Here is a 26,112-nt window from a genome sequence, read left to right on the forward strand (position 1 = left end):
TCTTTGCTATCATAGGTCGAGGGTGTGAGCCCTGTGGCGGTCTCTTTTGCAGGGATCTGTGGGCCCTTTCTACCACAAATCCCTGCGACAGTGTTTCTGCCCCAATTTCTTGTAGTATTAGGTTCTCCACAAAGTCTGTTGGGTTGGTGCCTTCCATCCACTCCGGGACTCCCAGTAGGTGTACGTTGGTGCGCCAGGCGCCCCCTTCTGCGTCCTCTGCCTAGGATACCAGCGCCGCATTTTTCCTTTCTAGTTCAGTCAGCCACTTTTCTAGTACTGTGGTGGTTTCTGTCATGTCTTTTAACTCTGATTCCGCCGCTGTGACCCTTTCTGAGAGGTTGCGGATGTCTTGCCTCATTTGCTGCATGTCATATTTAACCTCCTCTATCTTGGTATCTATGAAGGATCTTAGGGCTGCAATTGCTTCCAATATTTGGCCCTGTTTGGTGGTGGTTTCTTTGTCTGGCTGTGCTGTTTGTGCTTCTGGGGTATCGTGCGGTTGCCCTTTCTGTTTGGCGGCGTTAAAGGAGTCCATAATCGTAGGGTCCTTTTTGTTTTTCGTTGAAGGCATATTTTCGCTGGTGTTTGGTTATTGGAAGAGTGCGGTGCAGGTGCTGGGTGCGCCTTCGGTTTTCGTTGTTGTCCCTCCCGTGCGGGGTTCCCTTGGCGTCTAATTGGTGCCTTGTTGTCAAGTTTTTTGTTTGTGTGCCTTGGGTCTGTGTTCCTTTGGTTCTGGTCTCAAGTTATGGGGTCTCAGTTCCTCTGTGTGGAGTCGCAGCTTGTCGGCGCTGTGTTGTGCCCTGTGCGGTGCCTTGCTATTGTTGTGATGCAGGTGCCGCAGCGTGTGGGCCTTGTTTCGCCTTTTCCAGCCCCAATCAGTGAATTTGCTAGTGACCCGCTCCGCCCCAGTCCAGGTTGTGCCTTTGCAGCGCGCTTCCGATTTACACTGCTGTCCCTCCCATGTGGGGGTCCCTCAGAACCGTTCAGCGCTTTGCTGCCAGATTTCCTATGTGAGCGTCTTTGGGTCTGTGTTTCCTTGTTTCTGACCACAAGCTATGGGGGCCTGGCTTTTCTGTGAGTGATCACAGCACTTTTGGCAGCGCTGTGCGTGTCTTGTTTAGCAGCGTGCTGTTGTTGCATTGCCGGTGTCGCTGCGCTGTGGGCCTTGCTTCGCCTGCTCCGGTCCCCGACAGTGCCTCCGTGAGCGCCCAGCACTTTTCCAGGTCTGTTTTTGCCTTCATGGCATGCCTTGATTGTGTTATTGTCCCTCATGCTTACTTGCTACTAGGCTTCTTGTACGGGAGTCTTGGGTTTGTATTCTCCTGTTATTAGCTGCTGGTCAGATCTTCAGTGTAGGGACTCAGCTTGTTAGTCGTTGCAGCCTGTGTTCCGTTTTGCACTGCGTTGTTGTTGCGTTGTGGGTGCCGCAATGTTGTGGGACGTGTTTCCCTTTCCAGGCCCTCCGTTAACGCCTCTGTGTATGCCTCGCTCCCAACAGTTTGGTTGGGACCAAGTCCCAGTGTGCTGTTACTGCTGCCTTTAGCCTTCGCCTCTGTGATCAGCTTTCAATCCCGCAGACCCAGCCCCCCGCCGTACCTGGGTCCGCCGCACTGTTGTTTCTCGGGTCCGGGCCAGGTTGCCACTCTCCCGTTATTGTGGCTCGACTTTGTTTCTCTTGGCCCGGCCCGGCGCCTGCCGTGGATAGCTTCCTCTGCCGTCCGCCTGCTTGAGTCCCTCCAGTGTCTCCTCTGGTTCATTGCGGTCCGTGTGTAGCCTCCTTTTTTGGCGAACCGAGTCGTGCTCCTTCTCCGTGCCACGCAGTGCCTCCTGTGGGTTCCGAGCCGCCCTCCGGGAACCTGCCGCTAGGTTCGCGTGTTCGGATTTGCGCTTCCAGTGCCGTACTGATCTTGGTTTACTTGCTTCTCCAGAGGTCCTGCTCCCCGTGTGCGTTCTCCGCCGGGCTCTTGTTGTCTGCAGTATCGGGTCGCTGCCTTCACCCTTCTGCTGCTGACGGCCAGGTGTTAAGGGCCGCCCGGTAGCCTGTGCTTCCAGTCCCCCTGGTATTGCCGGGAGCGGCTGTGATTCTGTGCTTCTCCTTCACTGTCCCTTCATCTGTGCTGGGGTCACCGCCGTGTGCGCAGTACGTCGCTGCTGCCGTGACCAACTCGCTCGTAGAGCCTTTTCTCCAGCCGCTATTGGGGTCCTGCATTGGGGCTCCCTGCGTTATCTCGCGTCTCGGCCCGTCTTCAGTTTCTTCCTCCTCACCGGTGTGGCGCTTCGTCCGCCATCTTGGATGTGCAGGTGGGTCTGCTTCACCGTCGCCTCGTTTCGCTGCCTCTGACCGATTTTTTCTGCTTTTTCGTTCCAGGCTCAGGGAATCGCTTGCTACGTCCACCGGTGTGCTTTTTTCCGTTCAGGCCGTCTTTTTTCAGGCAGTTATTCAGGATCTTTTAAAGGATCTCTGGAGGAGCTCAGGACGCACGCAGCCTCATGCCATGAGCTCAGGCCACGCCCCTGCTCTGTAACCTTTATACCTTGAAGCTATGCGCCCAGATGCCTCCAGGCAAGGTGCGCAACACAAATAAAATAAATACAAATAAAATAGGCCATACCAGGCAGTCTTTCTGTGATCTATACAAGGCCATATGTCACTTGAGGTCATTTCCTGCGATGTCATAAGGTCAAAGTTCATGTGGCATCGTGATATCATCATTATACTAATTACTATTTTTGAAACTGTAAGATTCCTACAGATTTTTGGTCACAGAATGTGCATGCCATGGTAATAAAGAGGCGAATGGGGCTGACACTCACCAGTCAATGCCACCCTGACTGCTGCCAGCAGTGTCTATTTGCAGTGCATGCCTGCGCTGCATGTGAATGCAGAGGCCTTGCCCAGCAGAGCTATTTATTCTCGTTGCTGGTCTGCTGGCAAAATAATAATCCCCAATGCAATTCTATGGGGAAATTCCTGTGTATGCTCTCTGTTGCAAATTCTCCCTCCCCAGACAACATTCTTGTGTATGCATCAACATTCTCCTGAGCTGCCACTCATTCCGGGCACCAACATTCTCTCAGCATATACATAGTTGGTGAGCAGGACAGGAGAACATTTAAACATCACAACAACTATTCTCACTTCCCCCTTCTCCCTCCCAGCCCCCACCTCCCAGCTGGGAGGATGTGGAAAAGAGCAGTCATCTTTAAAGGGGCATCCTTGTCTTCTCAGGTATGTACCCTCGCTCACAAAGGTGTGAAAGGAAGGATGAGATGTATTCTTTGTATTTGAAGGAAGCATCTATTGTATATGAATGGAAGACTATCACTTACAAAAAGAAGTTAATAAATATATCTAATTACATTTCCTAGGAACATGTAGATGCACTTTTCACAAATGTAAAAGCAAGTAGAAGTATTTGAGTGTTTTCAAAGTTAGCATAAAGTAATATTTTTCTGTGGTCATTGGCTTTCTGCCTGGAAATCACCCCTTCAAAGATGGCCGCCGCCCTGACTCGCAAATGTTTCCAAGGTCACAGAATTTCCCCGGAGCTTGTCTTTTTTTATGTCTATTAAACAAACAAGTTTTCCGTCTTGTTGCTGGGGGGAAGTCCAGGCAGTGGGGAACTTTGAGTCACGTTAGGGCGGACATATTCCGCATTCTTATTGTTAATTGGATAAGCAGTCGAGAAAAACAACAATTCTTGGCTCCTATTGGCCGCTCTGTCCGTCGTTTAGGGTGCAATGGCGTGCCCTGCGGGGCTCTTTGTCTGTCCTGTTGTTTAGCTCTTCGGTGAGGTGGAAGGGCGGGCCGCCGAGGTTGCTGATTGGTGCCGGATGGCAGCCTGGCTCGCGATTGGTCGAGGGGCCCGTCTGTCCGCTGGCAGCAGCGCTCCGTGATTGGCGCAGCCGGGGCCGGGCTGCATCTGCTGCTGGCCGGCGGGTGATGGCTGTGGTGGCCGGAGCGGAACAAGCGGCCGAGGCCCTGGCGGATCCGGGCCGGGGAGAGCCGGGAATGCTGGTGCGGAGAACGGCGGCAGGCGAGCAGGACGGACTGTGACGGGGCGGAGGGATGGAGCGGGCTTGGCTAGGCCTCGGGAACAGCAGCACAGAGCGGCCGCTCGGGGAGCAGACCTGGGCTGCCCGGCAACGCCAGCAGCAGGTGAGTGAGGCAGGCGGCCTGTCGCGACATGAGGCGCTCTCGCGATATGGGGGGGCCGGGAGACCGCCCTGTCCACTGCCGCAGTGTGCGCCGGGAAATGGAGCTCAGGAATGAAGAGGGCTGATGTCTGGGTCCCAGAGGGGGATGAACCACGGGAAAAGGGCGCAGAATGTGCATGTCCCCCTGGGGTGCAGTGGGGGCCCCAGAGGGGGAAATGCACCACGGGAAAAGGGTGCAGAATGTGCATGCCCCCTGGGGTGCAGCGGGGACCTCACTGCAACCACGGGAACAAAGGGTGCAGGAATGTGCATGCCTCCTGGGGTGCAGTGGGGACCCCACTAAACCATGGGGGGAAAAGGTGCAGAATGTGCATGCCCCACTGCACCATGGTAAAAGGGTGCAGGCATGTGCATGCCTCACTGGGGTGTACTGGGGACCCCACTAAACCATGGGAAAAGGGTGCAGGAATGTGCATGCCTCCTTGGGGTGCAGTGGGGACCCCACTAAAGAATGTGCATGCCCCCTGGGGTGCAGTGGGGACCTCAAACCATGGGGAAAAGGGTGCAGAAATGTGCATGCCCCCTGGGGTGTAGTGGGGACCTCACTGCACCCATGGGAACAAAGGGTGCAGTAATGTGCATGCCTCCTGGGGTGCAGTGATGTTAAGATGGATTTCTGAACTCTGTACTGGAGGGGTAAAGGTTCAGAAGGCCAGCCTAGTTTCTTGGAACAGGGTAACCTCTGGACAAGCCAGACCAATCAGGGTAGCGATGGTGGCGCTCAAGACTAGGTCTCAAGAGGGTTGAGGGTCACTGAAAGCCCGCAATGAGCACACAAAGCAAGGACACTTACAAATTACTCCAGACAGGTGTTATATTAAAAATATAGACACCTTTATTACAAGGCCTCTGTAACATTGAGCATAGTAAAGAATCACGATAAAACTCAAGTAAACCAACATATCACAATCAAATACAATATATATACAACTACTGAAGGGTCTAAAGAGTTCGAAGCACGAAATATGCAGACCACCTAGATTGGGAGGAAAACGGGCAGTGCAAGTAATCGTTAGACCCAGTTCGCCTTCAGAGGCCACCTAACTAGAAGGAAGTCCGAGCCCTACGAAGAGTGGAGCCTTGTGCTCAAAAGTACCTGCACACGCTGGTGCCAAGGGGAGTCTCTTCAAGGAAATCGGGCAGTTCAGAGCGGTGAACAAAGGAGGGCGAACATATCTCTGCTACTCAAGCGCAGCCTCCACTTGCGGGCAGAAGCAGAGTGCGAAAAAGGTGTGCTGTTTAACACGGCGAGGAAAAGCTACGGGCTACTGCAGGAGGGCGTCCAGTTCCTAGCGTTGCTACTCACTGGTCCCCGATGCAGGCAGACCCAGGCTTCTCCGTGTCAGTTTCCGTGCTGGCAGGTTCAGATACGAGCAGGGGACGTCTCGGCGTCGTGTAGATTGCGCGGCAGCAGAAGTTAGATTTGAGGATGTCCCAAACGCAGTGAACCCGCACAGATTGTTACCACAGCAGGGCAACGAAGCGGCTGTGTGTATTTCAGCCCAATGTACACTTCTCACTTCAGACCTGGGAATGCCAAGTGTACGAATCGTGTGAGAGTGTCAAGGACTCGGAATACAGCAGCAACCTGACGGCGGTTACAGAGCAAGACTCCTGGGTAAGCTGATCAGTCCACTGGATGGCCCAGAGACGCTTCCGAAGGTTTACGTGCAGGAGATGACGAAGATGCCGAGAATAGTTGTTCCCACTATTCCAAAGGGTCGAAGTACCAGTACAGGCCTTCTCGGTCGATCAGAGGCAGAATGGTTTCACAGGGCTACAGCCGTGCAGAGGAACGGTCCTTCAGCGGGTCACCAGCGATTCCTCGGTTCAGCCTCTTAGTTGCAAGATACTTGGCTCCTGTATCCGTCGTTCGTGAGAACTCGGGAGATCAACATGGTAGTGGTGTTTCCAGCCTCCTCTTATCCAGAGTTCCCTCCGCGCCAAAAAGGAGAGGAAACAATGGGAGATCTCCTCACAAAACACTCACACCATACGTGGACCTATCACGGACCATGGTGGTCCCAGGCATTCAAGACACACTAGACTCTCTGGCACCCAGGATGTGTATTGGGACCAGACATCCCAGCCCACAGCTTGGAGGCACACACAAGGCATGCAGAAGCCCGCGAAAGCATCTGTTTTGCGGGAAAGTACATGCCCAAATAAGGATGGCCCCGGGTCGGCTCGACCTGGGGAAGGTGAAGGGGCAAGATGGTCAACGGACAGGACAAAGAACTTCGTGGCATGGCAGTTTTGGAAGCCAGGCCACCCATTTTGGCCAAACGCGAGAAGTGCGGTTAACAGGGCAAAAGGGAGTTAAAAACACAAAGAAACGATCGCTGCCCGTCCGTGACATACTTGCACAGTTCGTTATTAATCCATCGAGAGTTACTAGGGCCTGTAGAATGACTAGAGACCCAAGAGCGTGGTAATGTAAGTTACGGTGCACTCTTCTGCCATGCTGCGCGAAAGCTGCAACATGAGAAAAGAACTACGGAAAACGTTTCCCAGTACTGACTGTCTTAAGGGGATGTCGGTTTCCCCGTAAGAATGGAGCGAAAGCCCAGAGGAGTGCGGCGGAAGGCTGCGCTTCTCTGGCAAAGTCTAGATCAGGTTGAAAACAGCAAAAGGTTTAGGGGTTGCCACATGGAAGGAAAATTACCTACAATTAAGAAATCTTTCCTAACAAGTGGGGACCCCACTAAAGAATGTGCATGCCCCCTGGGGTGCAGTGGGGACTGCACTGCACCATGGGAAAAGGGTGCAGGGATGTGCATGCCTCCTGGGGTGCAGTGGGGACCCCACTAAACCAGGGGGAGAAGGGGGATACTACCACCTCGATAGGTAGTTCATATACCCCAGGAATAATGGGGTGAATCTACCACAGTGTGATGAATCAGATATGTATAAACCACAGGGAGGGGTGGGAATCCTATATCTTGGGCATTGGGGTTACAGTAAGAAGGTGCAGTTGATGGCCTTATACCACAGGCAGAAGTGGTTGGGGTGTAGCTATCCCACAGGGAAGCTTGGGGGTGAGGGGGTCATATACTACAGGGATCTGAGGTGTACTATAGCACAGTCAAGGTGCAGGGATGCAATCTCCAGGTGGGATAGGTGTATCAAAACCTGGAGGTTGGGTAGGGGTATAATCATATAACTGGGAGAAGGGATACAATTCCACAAGTGAGAAGGTCCAGTTGTAATTTTATCACGGGGAGAAGGGATTTGGATGTGCCAGGGGGGAAAGGAGTGGAGATGAAACTAAACCACAGGGATAAAGGTGTAATCTATCACAATAAGAAGATGCAGGCATTTATCTATAACTGCGGTGGCGAGAGTCCCTGTGCCACCGGGAGAAGGGATGTGGATGTTCCTATAGCATAGGGGAGGTGGATCCAAGTAAGATGTGTATTGATGCTACAGAGTGAAGGGGCAACTGTACCAAGGTATGTAAATGCACCAATAATACCTGATGCCTGGGGTTGGATACAAAAATGTTGTGTGGGGATCCTATATCGGATGGCTTAAAAAAAAAAAAAGCACAGGTATGTATTTTTACCAGAGGAAGATGGGGCACACTGTACAATGGGTAGCAGTTTTGTTGATGATCCGATACACCTGGAGATGTGGCAGGTAAGTTACTACACCACAGCCAGAAGGGTGCCCACTAATGTACCACAGAGATGGGTAGGCAGAGCAGACGGAAATCCTACCCCAGCAAAAAGGTGCAGGGTATGTTGTTGCCACAGTGGTAAGCAATGTGGGTGTACCTTTATCGCCTGGAGATGGGGTGGGTTTGAAACTATCCCAAGGAAAAGTGCATACTGTCCCTCACAGAGAAGGGTTGCGGAGCGTACTGATAGGAGTGGGATACTCTACTGCAGGGAGAGGCAAAAGTGGAGGGATACCATCTACTGCGGGCAGGATATGGGGGCATACATGCTAACAAAGAGATAACATGAGGGTGTACACTATACCGTGTGGGGGCGTTCATGTGCCGCTGGAAAAAGGCAGCACTGTTAGCTACTGCAGTAGGAGTGTGGATAATGCATCACAGGGAGAAGGGGGTGTAACTGTGTTACAGAGAAGGGCTGCTAATATGCTGCCTTCAGAAGTGGCGTAGCTGCAGAACGGGCGCGGGGACATTGCCATACAACAATAACACAAGTACATGGATCAAAATGTAAGATTAGATAAGCAGGAGCTGAATACAGCTCCTGGGTATCCAGTGTTAACGAGTTACCTGGAGCTAGCAATGGGGAACGGGGAGCTAGTAAATAGTGCTCCCAAAATGTACCTTCCCCAAAAGTTGCAACCCTGTCCTTTTGTCAATTTCTTACGACACCTTATGTTTTAAATGTTGTAAATGTGTCCTAGTTTGTTTTTATTTATAGTGTGTCATAAATGCACATAGGTGGGTTTGTTCAGTTGCCCTGGTAAGCCACAAGTTGCTCCTGGTGGTTGGTATCAAGCTAACCAGGCTCTCTTGGGCTACAAGCAGGAGCTAAATAGCTCAGAGTTCCCCTCAATTTCGAACCCTGAAATGATGGCTGTGGTGATGGATAAACCACACTTAGCAGAACTCTGTGCTCTTTCAAAGCCACAACTTTCTGGGCAACTTTCAAGACACTCTCTATGGAAATCCTCACTGCCACCCTAGCATCCTCAGGGCCTCACCGTACGCAGACTACACTTGAGACATTTTGGACTCCATTGCTCAGGCAACTTCCCCATGTCCCTCAAGGACAGACAAAACCTCCTGTTTCTCATGAAAGCAACACTGGGCCCCGATAACCTCAGCAACTACTGGCCCATTACCCATCTTCTCTTACTAGGTAAGATCCTTGAGAAAGCAGTAGCCATGCAACTTCAACAACCTTATTCAGTCTTGCAACATTGCTTCAGAGGCCGCACAGAAATGGCTACTATCAAGTTGATTGATGCACTTGAAATTCTTGATGGTGGCTCTCTTTGACCTCTCAGCAGCTGTCGACACAGTAGACCACCAAACACTCGGTGGCATTCTACGTTGCCACATGGGGATCAGCGAGACTGTCCTCAGCTGGTTTAAATCCTACCTCGCTAACTGCCACCAATTCATGGATTCCCCCAGATCACCAATTCTACCTATCGCCAGTAGAGTGCCGCAAGGATCCATCTTCTGCCCTGTGATCTTTAGTCTTTACGTGGACCCGCTCGGAATCCTCCTGGCTCCGCATCCACCCATATGCAGATGACGCCTCACACTCTCTCTCTCTCGCATCAACAGCCCTTCGAGACCGACTTCCTTGTTGGTCAGCAGTAGGAACACCCCTAGCATCCAGACATGGCCCTCTACTATGATCCAGGGCTTAGTCCCTTGGGTTCTACATAGATGGACACTTCTCCAAACAGCACATGCCAAGGAAGGCACAAGCTGCTTGGTATCGGCTTTCTCCTGAGGAAAATAAAACCCTCCATCCCAATAAACCACTTCACATCTCCTGTCCATTCCTTCCTTGGTCCTCTCCCTCTTGGATGGTTTCAATGCTCTCTTGGGATGTGCCCTACATGCTGCAGCACGACTCATCGAAGGACGCCGCAAATTGGACAGCATCACCCCCGACCTTCATCGAAATGCACATGGTCTTCAAAATACTGCTGCGTCCTCCACAAGGATATCGCCCTAAAGTCCCCAGGCGACCTCACTGAGGAATTCTACATTTCTGGCAGCAGCCTACTATCTACCAGAAGTAGGACATTTAAGTCTGGTGCTGGAAGGCTTTCTCTGTCTAGGCATTAGGGTGTAATGTAGGAGTAGTGACCACATGAGTCAAGTGAAATACTGGGACTTAATCGATTGCTATGGCAGAATGAGGGTATTCATGCTTTATGGGTTTTGGGAATGCAAAATAAAGGCATGGCTATTAAATTAAAGGCTGTGCCCCTTTCATTTTGTTGATGGGCATCTTAGTCCTAGGATTGGCCCTACGATGTTCTTAAAACCGATGTGGCAGAACCTAGAATAGGTTTCAAACCACCAGGTAAACTGTATGTAAATGTCAACATTGTATGCCCCGCCCTCCCTTGAAGATCTTGTTTCCAGAAAACCGTTTCTTCAGCAAATCATTTGTCAGGCTGCAATTGACCCCAATATTAAATGTGAGCTGGTCTTTGCCCACTTTGTTCAGGCTGGAAATAATTGACACTTAGCGCCAAGATACCACGCAGGTGGCAACAGTCCGTGGTATAAGAATCTTTACATAACGCAAACAATAGTTCAGAAAGACTAATTGAGCTAGGATTTTAATCCATGTGAAATCGGAATGATTCAACATTCCGTTTCTAGCACGGATTTGATAGACTGCTAGTCTATGAATTTACTTTCAATACATGTGCTCTTGCAGTTAACTTAGAAATAGCTGATATAAATTCAAAGGTGGATTATAGTCTTCAATTACATCAGGCCAAACTCGTTTGCCACCTACCAAGCAGCCTAGACTAAACATGGTGAAGATTGGCTATGTGATCGACCCGCCTCGGTGCTGATGACTGGATGAGAGCTCCGGTTGGATTCACAGTGAAAGTTGAAAAACGGAGTTGATTCTACATAGTGAATCAAGATTCAGTGTTTCTGAAAAAGGGGGACGATTTAATAATTTTACAGCATATGGTATAAACATCACCTCACCTCTTGCCTATGAATCGCATCCTGTTTCACAATAGAGCAATTTTAGAGATCCGTAGTCGCATGCCTATTCAAAATAGACCTGCACCCCTTGGAGTGTGTAGTTGTATCAATAGTTTGTGATTGCTAACTGTAAAACTCTTTAGAGCAGATGGTTGCTCAGACTTCATAATTTGGTTATGATGTCGGGCTGAGGTAAAACTAATGAGGTTGTCTTCCGAGAAACATGATTATTAATATGGTACCTGTAAATTGTTCTACTCGCAGACTAGTAAATGTTACTGTCATATCTGCAGCACGTATGGGAAGCATTTCAATACGACAGGGTGGTGTTTGTATATTCGTTGGACCTTCTGGAAACCTGACTGGATATCGCTCTTTGGGGCCAAGGGTGTATGTCGAGCCACATGTTCACTAGTCTTGTGCTGAGACTGGACTGGAATGGGAGTATGAAACACTCCACTCCGAGGGGGCAACCAGACCCCCTCCTCCCTTTTCAGGAGCAACTAAGAGTGTACTAGGTGGACCACTCAGGGCAGGGGTACAGAGGGTCCAGTCCAAGAGATTTTGAAGCAGAACAGCAAAGCGACTCGTGGAAGTAAAGCACATCAAAACCCATTGAGAATTAGCTCTTTGCCCTCTGATATGAACTGTGGTGGAAGCCATCTGGGGTCTCCCTTCATATGCTGATGGAAAGGCCCTGCACCTCTGGCCTGCGCTTCCTATTTCTTCTTGAATAGAACAGTGTTTCTGCTTGTCTCCCTGACTAGTAACTGCAGCTGATTCAGGGACACTGAGTGTGCTCTAGCTGGTGTTGCTGAGAACCCACCGTTCATAGTGTGCCATCTGTAAGTGGGTCTTCTGTCTTTGGGTTGCTGCTTTGTGTATGTTCTACCTGTTGAATCTCTTAAAATTGTCGTACTTGATTTTGACCCTCGAAGAGTATTGGCCGTGTGTGACTTGCTTGCGCTCGCTGGTTACCCCCCTGCGTTTCTGTTGTACTCTGCAATACTCCATTATTACACACATTAGACAGACTATTACATCTAATGGATTGCATTGCAGACTGCCAACATCCCAACGTAAGTATCAGTTTAAAAAAAAAAATCCGTAGATATACTGGCAGTTCTCTCTGGAATTGGAAGAACGGTGTGGTGAACTGTAAGTAGACCAAACTGGTACGTCCAGCCAAAATAAAAGAAATAGCTCAAATAAGGTTCGACCAAGCTTGAACAGTGCCCTACATGGGAGAGAGCAAAGAAATCCTTCATGTAACTACTATCTATGTGGATGGAAGACTTGTTTTCATCGGTATGTGATTGGCTGTTTGAGGCTGAGACCTAAATCCAGAGAGCCCATGCAGGTGCCAGCTCATCAACACAAAGAAGAACATGGCAGACGTGCCAGTACTAAGCTGAGCTGGGTTCATTGGCTAGTGCAGCTCTTGGGCAAAATGCCTCCTGTTGATGACCCCGGCTGGTTTGCACACATGCTATCGGGGAACAAAAGCCCACTGTGAGTTTTGGCCAAAGAAATGGTTGCTGAATCAACTGGTGAAAAACAATGTTTCAAAACTGCCCAGGGTAGGAATCCCTCTTGGCACCCTTAGCTTGTTTCGAAATATAGGGGAGCCACAAACAGTTCTGAAATGCCTCAATTCGAAATTCACAAAGGTCACAAACACTGAAGTTCTCCAAATCATCTCAAGCTTCAAACCTTCCGGATGCCAAGGGGAGGCCTGTGCGTCCTCCGTCATCAAGGATTGCTGCGCACCCCACCTCCACCCATTCGTTACCAACCTCCTCAATTCCTCGTTCATTTGCCGCATGACCTAAAAAATACATGTGTTCTACCATTATAAAAAAAAAAACCTTCCCTCGACCCCAACATCCCCACAAATTACTGCCCCCATCACTACCATCCCATTACTATTAAACATTTTAGATGGAGTTGCCTACCTTCAAATTCAGAAATACCTGAAAGAAAACAACATCTTGTGACTTGGGCAATCCAGTTTCTGCCCCAGACATGGGACAGAAACGTCTCTCCTAGATTTAAAAGTACAAATGGACGACCTGAAAGATAAAGGGAAGCTTGCCTTGCTCCTCCTACTGTACCTCGGCTGCCTTCGGTCTGGTGGACCATAACATCCCATGCGACCACCTAACCACAGAAGCACAATTCTCACCTAACGCCACCTAATGGATAAAATCATTCCTCTTGGACAGAACTATGAAGGTCTTCTCACCGAAAGCAGAAGCACCACCCACTCTAGTCACCTCTGGAGTACTGCAAGGCTCATGTGTGTCTCCCACTTTGTATAACATTTTTACAAAGCCTGTTTGCCCGTTTTGATGGCCTGGGCGTCTCTTATACCAACTGTACAGATGACACTTAGGTCCTACTACCCATCACGGGAGACCATGCCGCTGACATCCTCACACTCAATGCCATCTACATAACTGTACAGGCATGGATGGCACATCACTGATTGTGCCTCAATTCAAACTTAGCGCTGCATTTCAATCCTTCAACATTGATGGCAACCCCATCAGTCTCCAGCCAGGTTAAAACACTGGGTTTCTACTTGGATTCCTCCCTCACCCTAGCTAAACAAGTGAACGCCACCACCTCTGTCGCCTCCTACACCTGCAGACCATTCCTCTCGCTCGACAGCTGCATCACTGGCTAGAGCGCTAGCGCTAACCACACTGCACTACTGTAACGCACTATCCTCTGGCACCTCGACTTACAACATACACAAACTCCAGCTCCTTCAAAATAACGCCATCAGAGCAGTGCTTAACATTCCCACATCGGCACACATTTCCGAAACCAGAGAAACTCCACTGGTTACCCATTCAAGAACGGATCTGGTTCAAAACGCTCACGCTGACTCACAAATGCCTCCACCGGGTAGCCCCTGCCTATCTCGCAGACAAAATATCCAAAACTCAATCATCCAGACCCACTAGAGCAGCCTACAAGCAGCTCCTTGTCACCCCCCCAAATTCAAGCTCCAAAAAGCGGGTGGCAGCAGCTTCCCCTCGATGGCCAGCAGTCTTTGGAGCGCCCTGCCTGTGCAGTTTGGAGCTCAGGATTCCATTTGAAATTTCCGTACACAACTTAACGCTCCTCTTTACTCATACATTGTACAACGTACAACTAGCGTACAACACTGGTGCCCCTCATAGTCCCATCCCACTGTACTAAATCCACCCAGTCATGTATATATTTGTAAAATATAATATTGGCAAAATGTATAAATTGCAAAAATGTAAATATGACCGTAACCTGTGTATTGTAGTCGTTCTATGTAAGCAAGTGCCCAGATGCCTTTTGGGCTTGCTGCGCTCTACAAGCAATACAAATAAATGAATATTGTAGACGAGTTGGATTTGTGGAATGCTTTGCACTAGCTCCTTGTTCCTCGGTGGTGGCGCCTGATCTCTGGCTTGTGCTGCAGACCCAGGAGCCTCTTTGTGCTCCTGCCTTAGTATGTGTGTTCACCAGGAATTAATGTAAAGATTATCTGAAGGAACCGCTGATTTCAGGGCCAGCCACGCAGCCACTTTAGAAGGAACCGAGGTTTCCGTTCCTCTGCTTCGGGCGAGGATGGCTGGATTTGGCGCTACTTTGTCATGGATTTTCCTTCACTGGGCTGGGAGCGCGTAAGTCTGTAGTGGGAGCGTGCAGTCGACTGTTTCTTCTGGTCAGGTCCGAGGAGACCTCCCTCCATCTATGTCTTAGATGAAGGCAGCGTGCCCTGGTACGCAGGCACTGACTCGGCGCAACCATTACACAGTTCAAGAAGTTCTTATGTACCTTGGATGTGGCCCCATAGATAGGTTTCATCTTGCTCTTCGTCCTCGGAGGTCCCTTCTTGGTAGGAAGTGACTCCCTGTAGAGATGGAGGGCTGCCCCATCGTGTTCTATTGGCCTTGGAACCTTTCCATGTGCAGCGAGTTACATCCTCGCATTTCTGAACTTCCTAACAGTTCGCCTGCAGTGTGCATTCCTGCAGCGACCGGTGCCCTCTAAGCAAGCGGTTGGCAAGCCCCATCCCTGCAACTGGTTACTTGAGCAATGAAGGCAAACTGGAGTGCTACAAAGATGGGCCCCATTGTACTAAAGGGTCCGTCATTTGTGGGCCCCTGCGAAGAGTTGAGCCATCACAGCATGTGCCTGCTTTTCAAGGGTGCACGTGGACTGTGGCCCCTCTTTGCAGAAGACTAGGCGCAGTCAAATGCTGCCGTATGGGGGCCCAGGTTCAGCAGGTAACTCCGAGGCAGAGGCTGCTGTTGACATGTGCATGGTGGATACCCCTTCTCCAGCCCCCACTGACCCAACATTGTGAATGGTGCTGAACGTGCAAATGCTGCAAACTAGCACCTTACTATAGTGTTCGGTGCATTGCAGGCTCTATCAATCTTGATAACACTTTATTTATTTTTAATGTTTATAGCGCGCCATATGGCTGTGGGCCTCAGGGCGCACACGGAGAAAAACAAAGGCAGACAAGGACATTGGACATTATAGAAAATCGTCCGTTACAGCATGGAACGACGTCCTTCAACGGGGTTCACTTTTGGGGCTTCTCCTCATGATCGCATTTATCTCGTCTTTTTTTGAAAGAAAGACAAATGTGTTGCGTTGTAGATTTTCTTGTGTTGCGATTTGAAAATGTGTATGTATTGTAGTAGGTTGCAGCGCAGCTTCTGCTAATTGTGATGCCTTTTGGTGCCTGGTTCTGCACACAACACGGCCTTTCTGTTGTGCCTCTTGGCTTCCTGCACCGGGGATCGTTTATCGGTTTATCTCCCGGACCACTTCAGTGTTCGGGATGTTTTTTCCGGTCGGTTGCTTTCTTTAAAGAAATGGCCATAAGAGCGCTTTTCTGGAGCACTGTCCGCAATGTGCATGTTTCTTTCAGCCAGTATGGTTGTAATGAACGTGGGGGTTGTCAACACTTCTCATTTAAGAGTCCTGTGTGGCCCCACCTGCCTTTACTCGAAGTTAAGCTTGGAAGGGTATCCTGCAGTAACCAGGAGCTACAAATGAGGGACTGGTACATAGTTCCGCAAAGCTAACTTCCATTTACAAGTATCCTTTTGTCCATTATTATCAATTACTGTATAGGTGTCCAGCTGTCGCAAACGCATAGTTAAATCCGCATGTGTTCTTTGTTTGGTCCGGGGAGCCAAAAGTAGCTTCTGGTTGCGGTTGGTGTCCAGCTAACCAGGATCTTCTAGGCTTCAAGCAGGAGCTAAATAGCTCCCAGCTCCTCTAATTTCGAACCCTGCCTGTTATTGTTTCCAATTACAGCCAAGGTTTACCTTGATGCCCTGAGGGGAGTTATGTACTTAAAATAAATGCGGTAGATTTCGCGATTGTAGCTAGCATAGTTGGCTAGACTTGTCATCTTAGCTCTCCTCAACCAGGAGAGGAGTGATTGAAGTGAACTATCATGGCACTGCTGTAAGCATTTAAGCGGTAATTTAACAAGCTCGTTAAATGACGGATTGTTTACTATTTTGTTAAGTTGACCTCAAACTGAGTAGCTTCTCATTATTCACAGATCTTTAGGGGCCTGACTGTTTTTATTATTGGGTGGTCTTTGTAAGCTACCGCAAGGTGTGTTGGTTTTTTTTTTTTTAAATTTATTTTCTTTCTCCTTTTCCTGTTCACTTGTTTGCATTTGTTGGGTAGGTAGCTGTGAAGGATGGCTTTGTAGTTTTCGCCTAGCCAGGTTCCTTTCGGTAGGTTGTTTCCTTGCATGGTTTCTTTTAGTGGTCGGGCATTGGGCGTGTCTTAGTCCAGTCGTTACAGCAGAGTCTCTGCAACACAGGGGCTGCATTTTAAGATGTGCACCCCTCCACCAAAGTATCCCATGACAGTGGCAGATGAACCCCTAAAATAAAGCTATGCCTGAGTTTATTATTGCAGCCACATCCAGTTTGATATTGCACATGTCAGCTCTTGTGAGTCCGCTTGGCGGTGGAATGTAATGAGTATTCTGGCCAGATAGGGTGAAACCCCACCCCTCCCCCAAAAATGACGGGACAGGAACTTGAATGGCCGTGCCTCCTCCTTTCATCTCATTGTGAGGGTAGGTAACAGCATTGACCAGGGACAGCCGCTCACCACACAGCTGCCTGGGGAATTTCTCCCAGTCTTTAGACAGACCCTTCAGGATATTGGGGCATGAAATGGGAAATTTTGCAGCACAGAATTGTACTAATTGTAGCATGCGTCACTTTTTTTTTTTTTTTAAATGATTTGAGGGTGTAAGATTGGCACATTGCAGGGAATATGCAGCGTGTAATGCTACAAGAGAGCCAGGTTGTCATTGTTTGGTACCGTTTTGCATTACTTTAATAGTCCCAAAATGTTCCTGGCTTGACAGAACAGTATTTGATTTGCTATACATTATTGGATTAATGCACATGCCTATTTAAGATTAATGGTGAAAATATTCCCCTTCTATGTTCTCCAATTCCTCATCACAACTTTCTTTCTCTCATGAGCATACTCGCATGCCCATCACATTGCCTAGTCACACCTTGCACTCTCCCAGTCTCGGCCACACTCCCACCTTAACTCTTCCCAATTCCGCCTGCGATCCAGTCTTTAATTCTTTTTTGCTGTGTCATTTTGCATCCTTTCTTCCATATCGCACATTTACCTCCTTCTTTCTTCCAATCTGTAGCTTGCTGCCTCTTTCCGGCCAACAACTCTGGCTGCTTTCTGGCCCACTGCTTCCTCTTTAGCCCATGCTACGTCTCTGCTTTATGGATCACTGCTCCTCCTCTGGCCAACCTCTTCCCTTTGTATTGTATTTGTATTTATTAGTCTTATATAGCGCTTTATATCAAAGCGCTGCACATGTACAACAACTGGGTACATTTAACATGACAAAAACAGTAACAGAAGCAAATTATTACAGTCATGAAAACAGTATGTAGAGCAATTGGAGGGGGGAGAGGAGGGGGAGGGCTAGCGTAGAAGAGGGGCGGAGGATGGGAGGAGGAGGGAAAGGAAGGAAGGAAGGGGTGGGTGAGGATCTGGTGGGGAAGAGGCTAAGGGGGGAAGGGGTGGGAGAGGGGGGTGAGGGGAGGGGGTGTCATGGCGGGGAATGGAGAAGGAGAGATTTGGGGCGTGCAGAAAGAGGAAAAAGTAAGAGTAGAGCGGATAGAAAGAGGTAAGAAGTTCCAGTGGAGGGGGTCCAGGAGTTGGGAGGAGGCACAAGGGGAGGGAGGAACAGTGAGGAAGAAGTGGTCAGCGGAACGGAGGGGACGAGAGGGAGTGTAGAAAGAGAGAAGGGAAGAGGGATAAGGGGGAGCAAGATCGTGGGGAGATTTGAAGACCAGGCAGAGGAAGTGAAATTTTGGCCCACTGCTCTTCCTTTGCTTTCCTGCCTTGAATACATTGCCAGGTGAGCAAGTCCAACACTAATCTTCTACCGGCTCCCAGTGCATTTCACAGTGACGGGACCTTGAGGGGTCAATGACTGTAAAATGCAATCCAAAAAAAACATTTTCTATCCCGTTTGAGGAACAAATGCAAGTGAGGTATCTGTGATTCATACTTGTGGTGCTGTCGCACTTATTGTGACATACTGATGTCATGCAGTGCGCTCAGCCGGCGCCTGTTCCAAGCAGTCACATGGGGTTGCCTTAGTCTACACAAGTAAAAGTGCATCCTGTTTGTAAATTTGGGATGTGCAGAAATGCTCCCTGATTTGTGCACATCTGAATGGGCGCATAAGGCCCTCTTCAGATGTCCTTTGTGTATTGGGCTGCTTTTTTTTTTTTTTTTTTTTTTTTTTTTTTTTCTCTTCAAAAGGCAGAATGTTTGAAAACTTGGCCCCTTATGTCATTTATTTTTAAAAAGACAGCAGTTTCTCAGCATATTGCTGGATCGCAGAAATCTCTATAAGCTGCATGGTCTGTTTTAGATCCTAGTGAGAGAAATGCATGACTGGGTTAGAGTAGTCTGGGGGGCGCTGTACAGTGCAAGTGGATGGAGCTTTTCTTTCTCTACCTCTTTTCTTCTTCCTATTCCCTCCACTTCCTCTAGAGTAAAGCACTTTGGATGTGATGTCAGAAGGGCAAAATCCACTTCTTTCGATAACTGGGATTGGCCCACTAAGGCAAGCTTAACTTTAGTCCAAATCGCCTGTGGAATTTTACATTTAGAAGAATGGCTCTCCCACCACTACTTTGATTCACTCGAACAAACACTTGAGAAGGATTCACTGGACCTCTTTTGGGAGAACTGTATTTTCCAAAGCTGTCAACCATTGAGGTGAAGAATGAGCAATCCAGAGCAGAGCTCTGCCCACTCCCAGGGCACATTGGGGCGATGTTTGCTTTGAACCAGGACCTGCTATTCTGTACCAGAATTTCGTATCGCTGGGCAAGCAGACCCAGGAAGGACACCGTCTCCCCCGACCTCATGCCCCTAAATTGGGTCTCTCGGGACCAGATCTGCTAAGACTCCCTGTTCCACCGCCTCAAAACCAGACCTACGGCCGCCGAAGTGAACTCTACGCCATTGATGCAGAGTGATCCCACCCGTGCTACTTTCTGGCACTCCAAACAATTGCTTGCACATTGAGCCTGCTTAATGCTGCATCGCAGAGACAACCTCCTAAGCTCAAATCGACTGCTCGACACCAGGACCCGAAATAAAACCGCTTGAGTCATTGTTAGGCAGAATCCTATGCAGTACCTTTTAGGAACCACTGCACACAATTAAGACTACAAGTGGTAATACAATTTCACCTCTGGTACAAGCCTGTACTACACAGAAAGAGTGGTAGCAATGGCTGAGCAGCCAGATTTATCTGAAGAGCAAATGAGCAGTAGTAGAGATTACACAAAGGACTACAATTACTGTGACTCAAGCAAACACATAGTCAAGGTTTCTGGTTAAAAAAATGTAAGTACGTTTATTTTTAAACCATCTGTTCACAAAATACTTCACTTCTACTAAAATAAAACCACACTTCTACTAAAATAAAACCACACTTCAAATATACTACACACAACCAATTCCCCTTGTGCAGAACAATTCAAGGTAAGTACATTGGAATTTGACAGACCGGTGTTGTGAAACAAAGATGTTACCGGGAGTTCATACGCGATCACTTTTTGACAGTAATGACAGTTCGGTTTTATGAAAGATAAGCGTACCCGCGGGAAGAAATGTAACCAAAGTCAAAACACACTTAGCACCTGAATTAACAAAAGATAATTGGGGATACAAATCTTAGTCCATACTTTTGTCAAGGCGGATAGAATCAGAGGGCACCTTCTAACTAGTAGATAAGTCAATAGGCCTGCACCAGTGTCAAATCTAACAGGGGTCCAGTTGCCGAGGATCACACTGTTGGAACAGTTCACGATTCGAGATGCCATGAGGACTTGGATATTGTCACAAAGGGAAGCAAAAGTTATAAGAAGGAAGGAAGAAAAGGACAAGCCTTTGGTGAGGAAGAATGGTTCACCCCAATTCCTCGAAGTCGGACACAGTACCTTATACAATTGAAGTCAGCTGGTACCACGGCAGTTGTTCCTGCAGACTCACGGTTCCTGGAGCTTCAGTCGTGGGGACAAAAAGGACGACGTCTGCAGCGATCTGCACTACCCAGGGATGTGGCCAGCAGCAGCGAAGCAACGGTGAATAAAAGGTGCTCTCCTTTAAAACAGGAGAGGCTCTTCAGATGGCTATCTAGACCACTACAGCTGTGTGCAGCGATTTCGACCAAGAAGAGGATCCTCTGCCTGTGGAAGGTGAGCTGGTTCATCCTACCAGGCTTAAGGGATGAAGACTCCGGACTGGATCTTCTGTTGTACGGTAGATGGCTCAGAGCTGCAGCAGGGCTTCACCGGGACTCTGAGTTGCAGCAGCCGTCTTCTTCTCCGCTTCTCTTTGGTTCTTGCAGTACCAGTGGCGACTCGGACTTCCAGCCCAAGAGTCCTGCCTTTTATGCCAAAATCCCCCATTCACACCGCCTTGCTGTCAATCGCTCGGCGGGGGGGTTGTCCGTCCCGGACAACCACCTCGGCCAATCGACACAAAGTGCGACTTGGGTCTCCAAGGAAACCCTGTGCAGGGGGTGCCTAAGCCCCTCCCTCACATTCAGCCCACCCAGACGCCAAAGGAGGGCTTCTGGACAGAAGCCCGCCAAAGGTCGGCGAACAAAGAAGGCAAACCTAGTTTGGCGTGAAAAGTAAAACACAAGAAGGATTTTAACAAAAAGAAATGGCAACTAAACCCAACTGGAGCCAAAATAATTTGGTCAAGCGGGTTTATGTTTGAGGGTAATATAATAGCCAAAAACAGCACCACGTTTATATACTACAATCGCGGTAGAAAAGTTAGGGTAGGTACCACTGCCACCAGCCAAGTCTTAATGTTAAGAGAGCAAAACAAAGCTCCAAGAGGCACAGACAAAAAGGGGTAAGGATTAACCCTCTCCAATACTCCATGTAAGATGCAGTGTACTGGGTCTGTAGTTTTAAAGAAACTACATAAAGTTAATGGCAATTTTACAGTAGTCGGCCCCAGAAAAATGGAGTCAGTGGGAAGTCTCAAAGACAACCCTGTGTCACTGCACTGAAAGTGCTGTATAACGCACACAAAGTGGGGCTCATGGAGTGGTGTGGCTCCAGAGCCCAAGCTCGCACAAAAAGTAGAAATACACATGGCAAAACACATGTCAGAGTGGCACAAAGGCTCACACTCTTACCAGGTGGAAAAAATAAACTCCAGAAGTCCAGCAAAGCTGCTGAGGGACCATAGGTGAGGGGAAATTAACCATAAATGAGAATTATCCCTAACAGTCACTTGACAACTTCAACCAGTGGATGCACATCAAACCCCCCTCCCCCACCCCCGTTTGCAACAGGATCACTATTTCGACCGCTGTCGCCCGCTGACTCGTACCGCTAGAATGTCATGCACCGACCCTTTCCGATAGTTAAAACCTTGCACACCTCGACCTTGAAGAGCTCCTGGTGAATGTCCTGACCTGCATCGTTGAAAGCTGCTTTAGAGCCACACGGGGCTACCACATTAGAACTTAATTAGCGCCCGCTTGATGCTTGGACTGACGCGACACATCACGTCCAAACTGCGCTTCATCTACTTGTATTACTGCTCGAAGAAGAGTAGAACGCTGTTAGCCCTCAGAAGACCTGAAACGAGTTGCTGTCGACCAATAACTGTTCCCTTGGTCCATTTGTCCCCAAGAAAGTAGTTGGGTTGCTTTTGCACCCTTTTTCACTCGCACGCCTATCATTTTTCTGGTTAATACGTTGCCTATCACCCCTCTATTCTTACTCTGAGTGCTAGATTCATCTGCCTGTTGCATCTCCTCTGTTCTTTTCACAGGGATGGGTTTTATTCATTGTTTTCTAGATGGCTCTATTGCAGATGGTCTGTTTGATAAAGTTTATATATTTTTATGGCAACTTGAATGGACGTTCCCTTTCTTTTTTTTTTACAGTATTACTGTGTGGTTTGGGTCTCTGCGGATCACATTTGCATCTCTAGCCTTCAATCCGCCACAGTTACAGCAAAAGGCTAAGGGGGTATATTGCTGAACTATGCTTTGTGTTGGCTCTTGGATTGGTGTGGGGCTGAGTCGGCATTGTCGACCTACTGGTCCTTGTAGATTCCAATTGGTCACATCTAATAATAATTGAGGTGTAAAATCACTTGTACTATTCACTTTGGAGTGTGCTGTTGTCTAAAGTGGCTGTGGTGCTTCCCCCTATACTGGGATTCCCATTGCAATAGCTGAAGATCTGACGCCCCCATATGCGAGATCGATATAGCACTTTTCAGGTTTTTTTGTATGCCTTCCAGGATGGGGGCAAATCAGTTTTGTCTTTTGCCTTATTGAGGGTTTTGCGGCCCTTTATGACCGCCTAAGCATTCTATATATAATGTATGCCTACAGCAGGGTGCAAAGTGTCACTCGCCGCTCACAGTTGGCTAGTCGTATTTGACTCTTGGTGATTAAGAAATGGTGTGCTTTGTGTGCATGGAATTGAGGTGGCGAGTCACTTTTTTTGTTTTTAATGGCTTGCAGCTTTTTTTCCTACTGGACAGGTGTGCCGCAGTGTACACCTTTCTAAGGACCGCATCAACCTTTTAATCCATATCATCTGATGGCTCTTCAATGGCCCCAGAGGAAGCGATGGTCCCCCTGTCCGACTTGGGCGGGATTTGATCTACTGGAATATTGTTCCTTACTACGGGACATGGGGATACCCAGTTTCTTCTGTTATTTGGAGGATTTTCTGTTTTAGGTCCGGGCTGACTGGCAGTGTCTCTTTAACCGCCTCGTCCTGAAGCCATCTGAGGATTTAAAGGTATCTGCATCTTTAAGCCACGCTTCTAGCCACGATCACCTACCTCTGCGACCGCCGCTCAGGCCAGGCATTTCTGCTTTGGCGGTTCGTCCCCATGGACTGAATCGTTTTGGAGGATGAGTCGCCCATGGAGGGTGAGGTGGTGTACAATGAGGAACAAGGGAGCCGCTTCTTAAGCTTCCTTCTTTTCTTTGCCTTTGCAAACCACAAAACCTTTCTCACCAACGGGAACAGGAATTTGTGGCAGCCTATGCCCATTAACGCTAATAATATTTTTCAAATATATATATATTATTTGGACTTCCTGTAGACATCCTTTATTCTCTTCCCTGGGAACAAAGTAGATCCCACTTCATCCACATTCCTTTCATATCCGGATTCTTGGGAAGCTGTGCGAATGTGCTGACCACCGCCTGTTCAATCCCATTCCAAGATAGCTGCCTACTCCTGCACCAAGCTTGCACCAAGTGCAAAGCAAGCATAATGAGGCTTTTTTAAAAAAAAATATATTTTTGTTTGCATTTTTAAAGCGCTAACACAACCCGCGGGCATTGAGGCGCTGTAACAGGAATTTTATTTTTTCAGTTGCGTAATCGTTTGTTTTGTTGTCCTGGTTGCGTATTTATAACGCACTTAAATACCCAGAGGTTTCTAAGTGCGGACCGGGGATTGAACCTGTTTGCTTCATGTCGTCTTGCTTCCAAGCCGAACGTGTTGCTGTTGAGCTATCTACCCCCCTACCAGCCCTTGTGAACTGAATGCGTGCTATAAGACTATAGGTACCATGTTCAGGGATCGAAATACAGATTTGTTGGGCAGTAGGTAAAAACAGCTCCTCGTTAATCTGGCATCATTCCTTATACAAGAATTGCCACTGGATAACAAGGAGATGACCGAGACGGCCTGGAGAATACTCGCTCCCAGAGACGGTTACAACTTTGTATTTAACCATTTGTCTTGGCCCTACACAGTCCAGCTCTAGCCTACAAGAACCAATCCCTCCCTAATCCTGGCATCCCTACTCCGCAGCTTAGTATATGTTACTGGTTTCTCCCTACTGTCTGTTTTGACTTTGCTATGAGGGTGGACGTAACTGCAAATGCTTTCTGTTCCCCCAGGGACTAGCTAGACTAACTACCCCATCAATGTTGTTGGTTAACTTAGATAATGGAAGTGCCTTTCAGACCCACTGCCAGTTCTACTTCCTAGTATTCCCACATGTTTGCTCCCTCTCTGATGTTCTCCTCTCGCTTCTGTGTCCAACTCCAACCGCATTCATTTTATATGCCCTATGTTGTCATCTGACCTCTGTCTCGTTCTAATCGCCTCCACTCTTTGTTGTTACCGCTCTACCCCACCTTCTCCCCAGTCACTCCTGTGACTCACCACTTCCCATGCACTCCCTACACACTCTTTAACAATCTCGCTCACCTATCCATGCATGCCCTCCAACCACTCAGTGCCACTTGCTCTTGCTAACTTGCACATTTTCCAAATACATTCATGCTGGGTCTCCGTGCCAAGACTGTTAGGATGGATTTCTAAATTCTGACCTAGTGGGCAGAAGTTTAGGAGGCCACCCTTGGTTTAGTGAAACAGGGGCACCTTCTGGACAAGCCAGACCAATCTAGGTAGCTTAGCAGGCAGTGAAGACTAAGTCTCAGGAGTGGTGAGAGTGATCAGATGCCCACAATAAGCACACACATCAATGAACCACACGTTACTCTTCGAAGTGTATAAGAAAAAAATATTTTTTAAAAAAAGTTTTTTTTTTGTCACCCGGACCAATAGATACAAGTAACTTTAATAATTAACACACAATCCTTATACTATCCCACATACATACATCACGTTTCCTAATTCAATACAGTGGTAAAATACAGACACAACCCGTAAAGAGAGGGTGGAGTTAACACATTAATAGCATTAGGCAATTCTTTGGAGTCATTCCCTAACTTTTGAGTTAAGCCCCAAGACGAGGGGGGAGCCTTGTGCTCAACAATACAGTTCTGCGTAAAAACACGCGTTCCTGCAGGTGAAGCAAAAATAGGGCCTTCTTGGGGAAGGCTGTAGCAAGTTAGGTAGGGGCTTGAGGGGATGAAGAATTGGTTCCCACTATTCGAGTAGGCCGTACCCTTGGCAGCAAAGCAGTGTTCAAAAGGCAAGGATAGCTACGGCGCGCAGGCTAACCATCCAAGATCGAATACCTTTCAAGGGTTACTTGTGCGTAAAATAGGTTGTGCCAGGGGCAAGAGATGCAAGTACTCACTGACCCTCTGCAGAGTCTGGATCAAACTTTGCCAGTTTAGTCGAGGCTGCTACTAGGTTGGAGTACTGCTGCGGGGGAGAACGATTGTCCGTGATGGGACAGTTTCCTTTTCTCAGCTTCCGACAGAGGTATGAAGAGAATTCAAGTGCAGCAGGCTTCAGGTAACGGGAGAGCAGAACAGCAAGGGGTCTACAGTGACCCTCGCCAACAAAGTAGTGATGCAGGAATCACTGATGCGAGTAGCGTTACGCACTCTCCTAATTCGGGACCAAGAGACGCTAGGCCTACGAAATGTGGCCGGAGAATGCACAGGACCACAAGCATGCAATGTCCCAAGTCTCGGGTTTGCACACGAGACTGTCCCGTTCTGCAGGATACCCTGAGGTAGAGCTGAACAGTTCACTGGATGGCCCAGGAACACTTCTGAAGGGGCTCATTCGGTCGGTAAGCAGGGGGCGCTGCGAGTAGTTCCCACTACTCGAGGGGCAAAGCACCTTGACGGGCCTTTTTGATCAACGAAGAAAGCTGGGTCCAACGGGACAGCTGAGGGCGAAGGGTGCCAAAAT

General features: G+C 48.6%; 1 protein-coding gene across 1 annotated transcript in view; it reads left to right on the forward strand.

Annotated features, from left to right (window-relative positions):
* Positions 1-3,693: 3,693 nt before the first annotated feature.
* Positions 3,694-26,112, forward strand: part of WBP1 (WW domain binding protein 1) — a 59,018-nt gene continuing 36,599 nt past the window's right edge. The window contains exon 1 of the mRNA XM_069632480.1: positions 3,694-4,159. Coding sequence (XP_069488581.1) covers positions 4,070-4,159 — 90 coding nt within the window. The 5' untranslated portion in view covers positions 3,694-4,069. The remainder of the gene's footprint in view (positions 4,160-26,112) is intronic.

This window comes from Ambystoma mexicanum, chromosome 6q, assembly GCF_040938575.1.
Source record: "Ambystoma mexicanum isolate Mex_15411 chromosome 6q, UKY_AmexF1_1, whole genome shotgun sequence".
Taxonomy (NCBI): Eukaryota; Metazoa; Chordata; class Amphibia; order Caudata; family Ambystomatidae; genus Ambystoma; species Ambystoma mexicanum.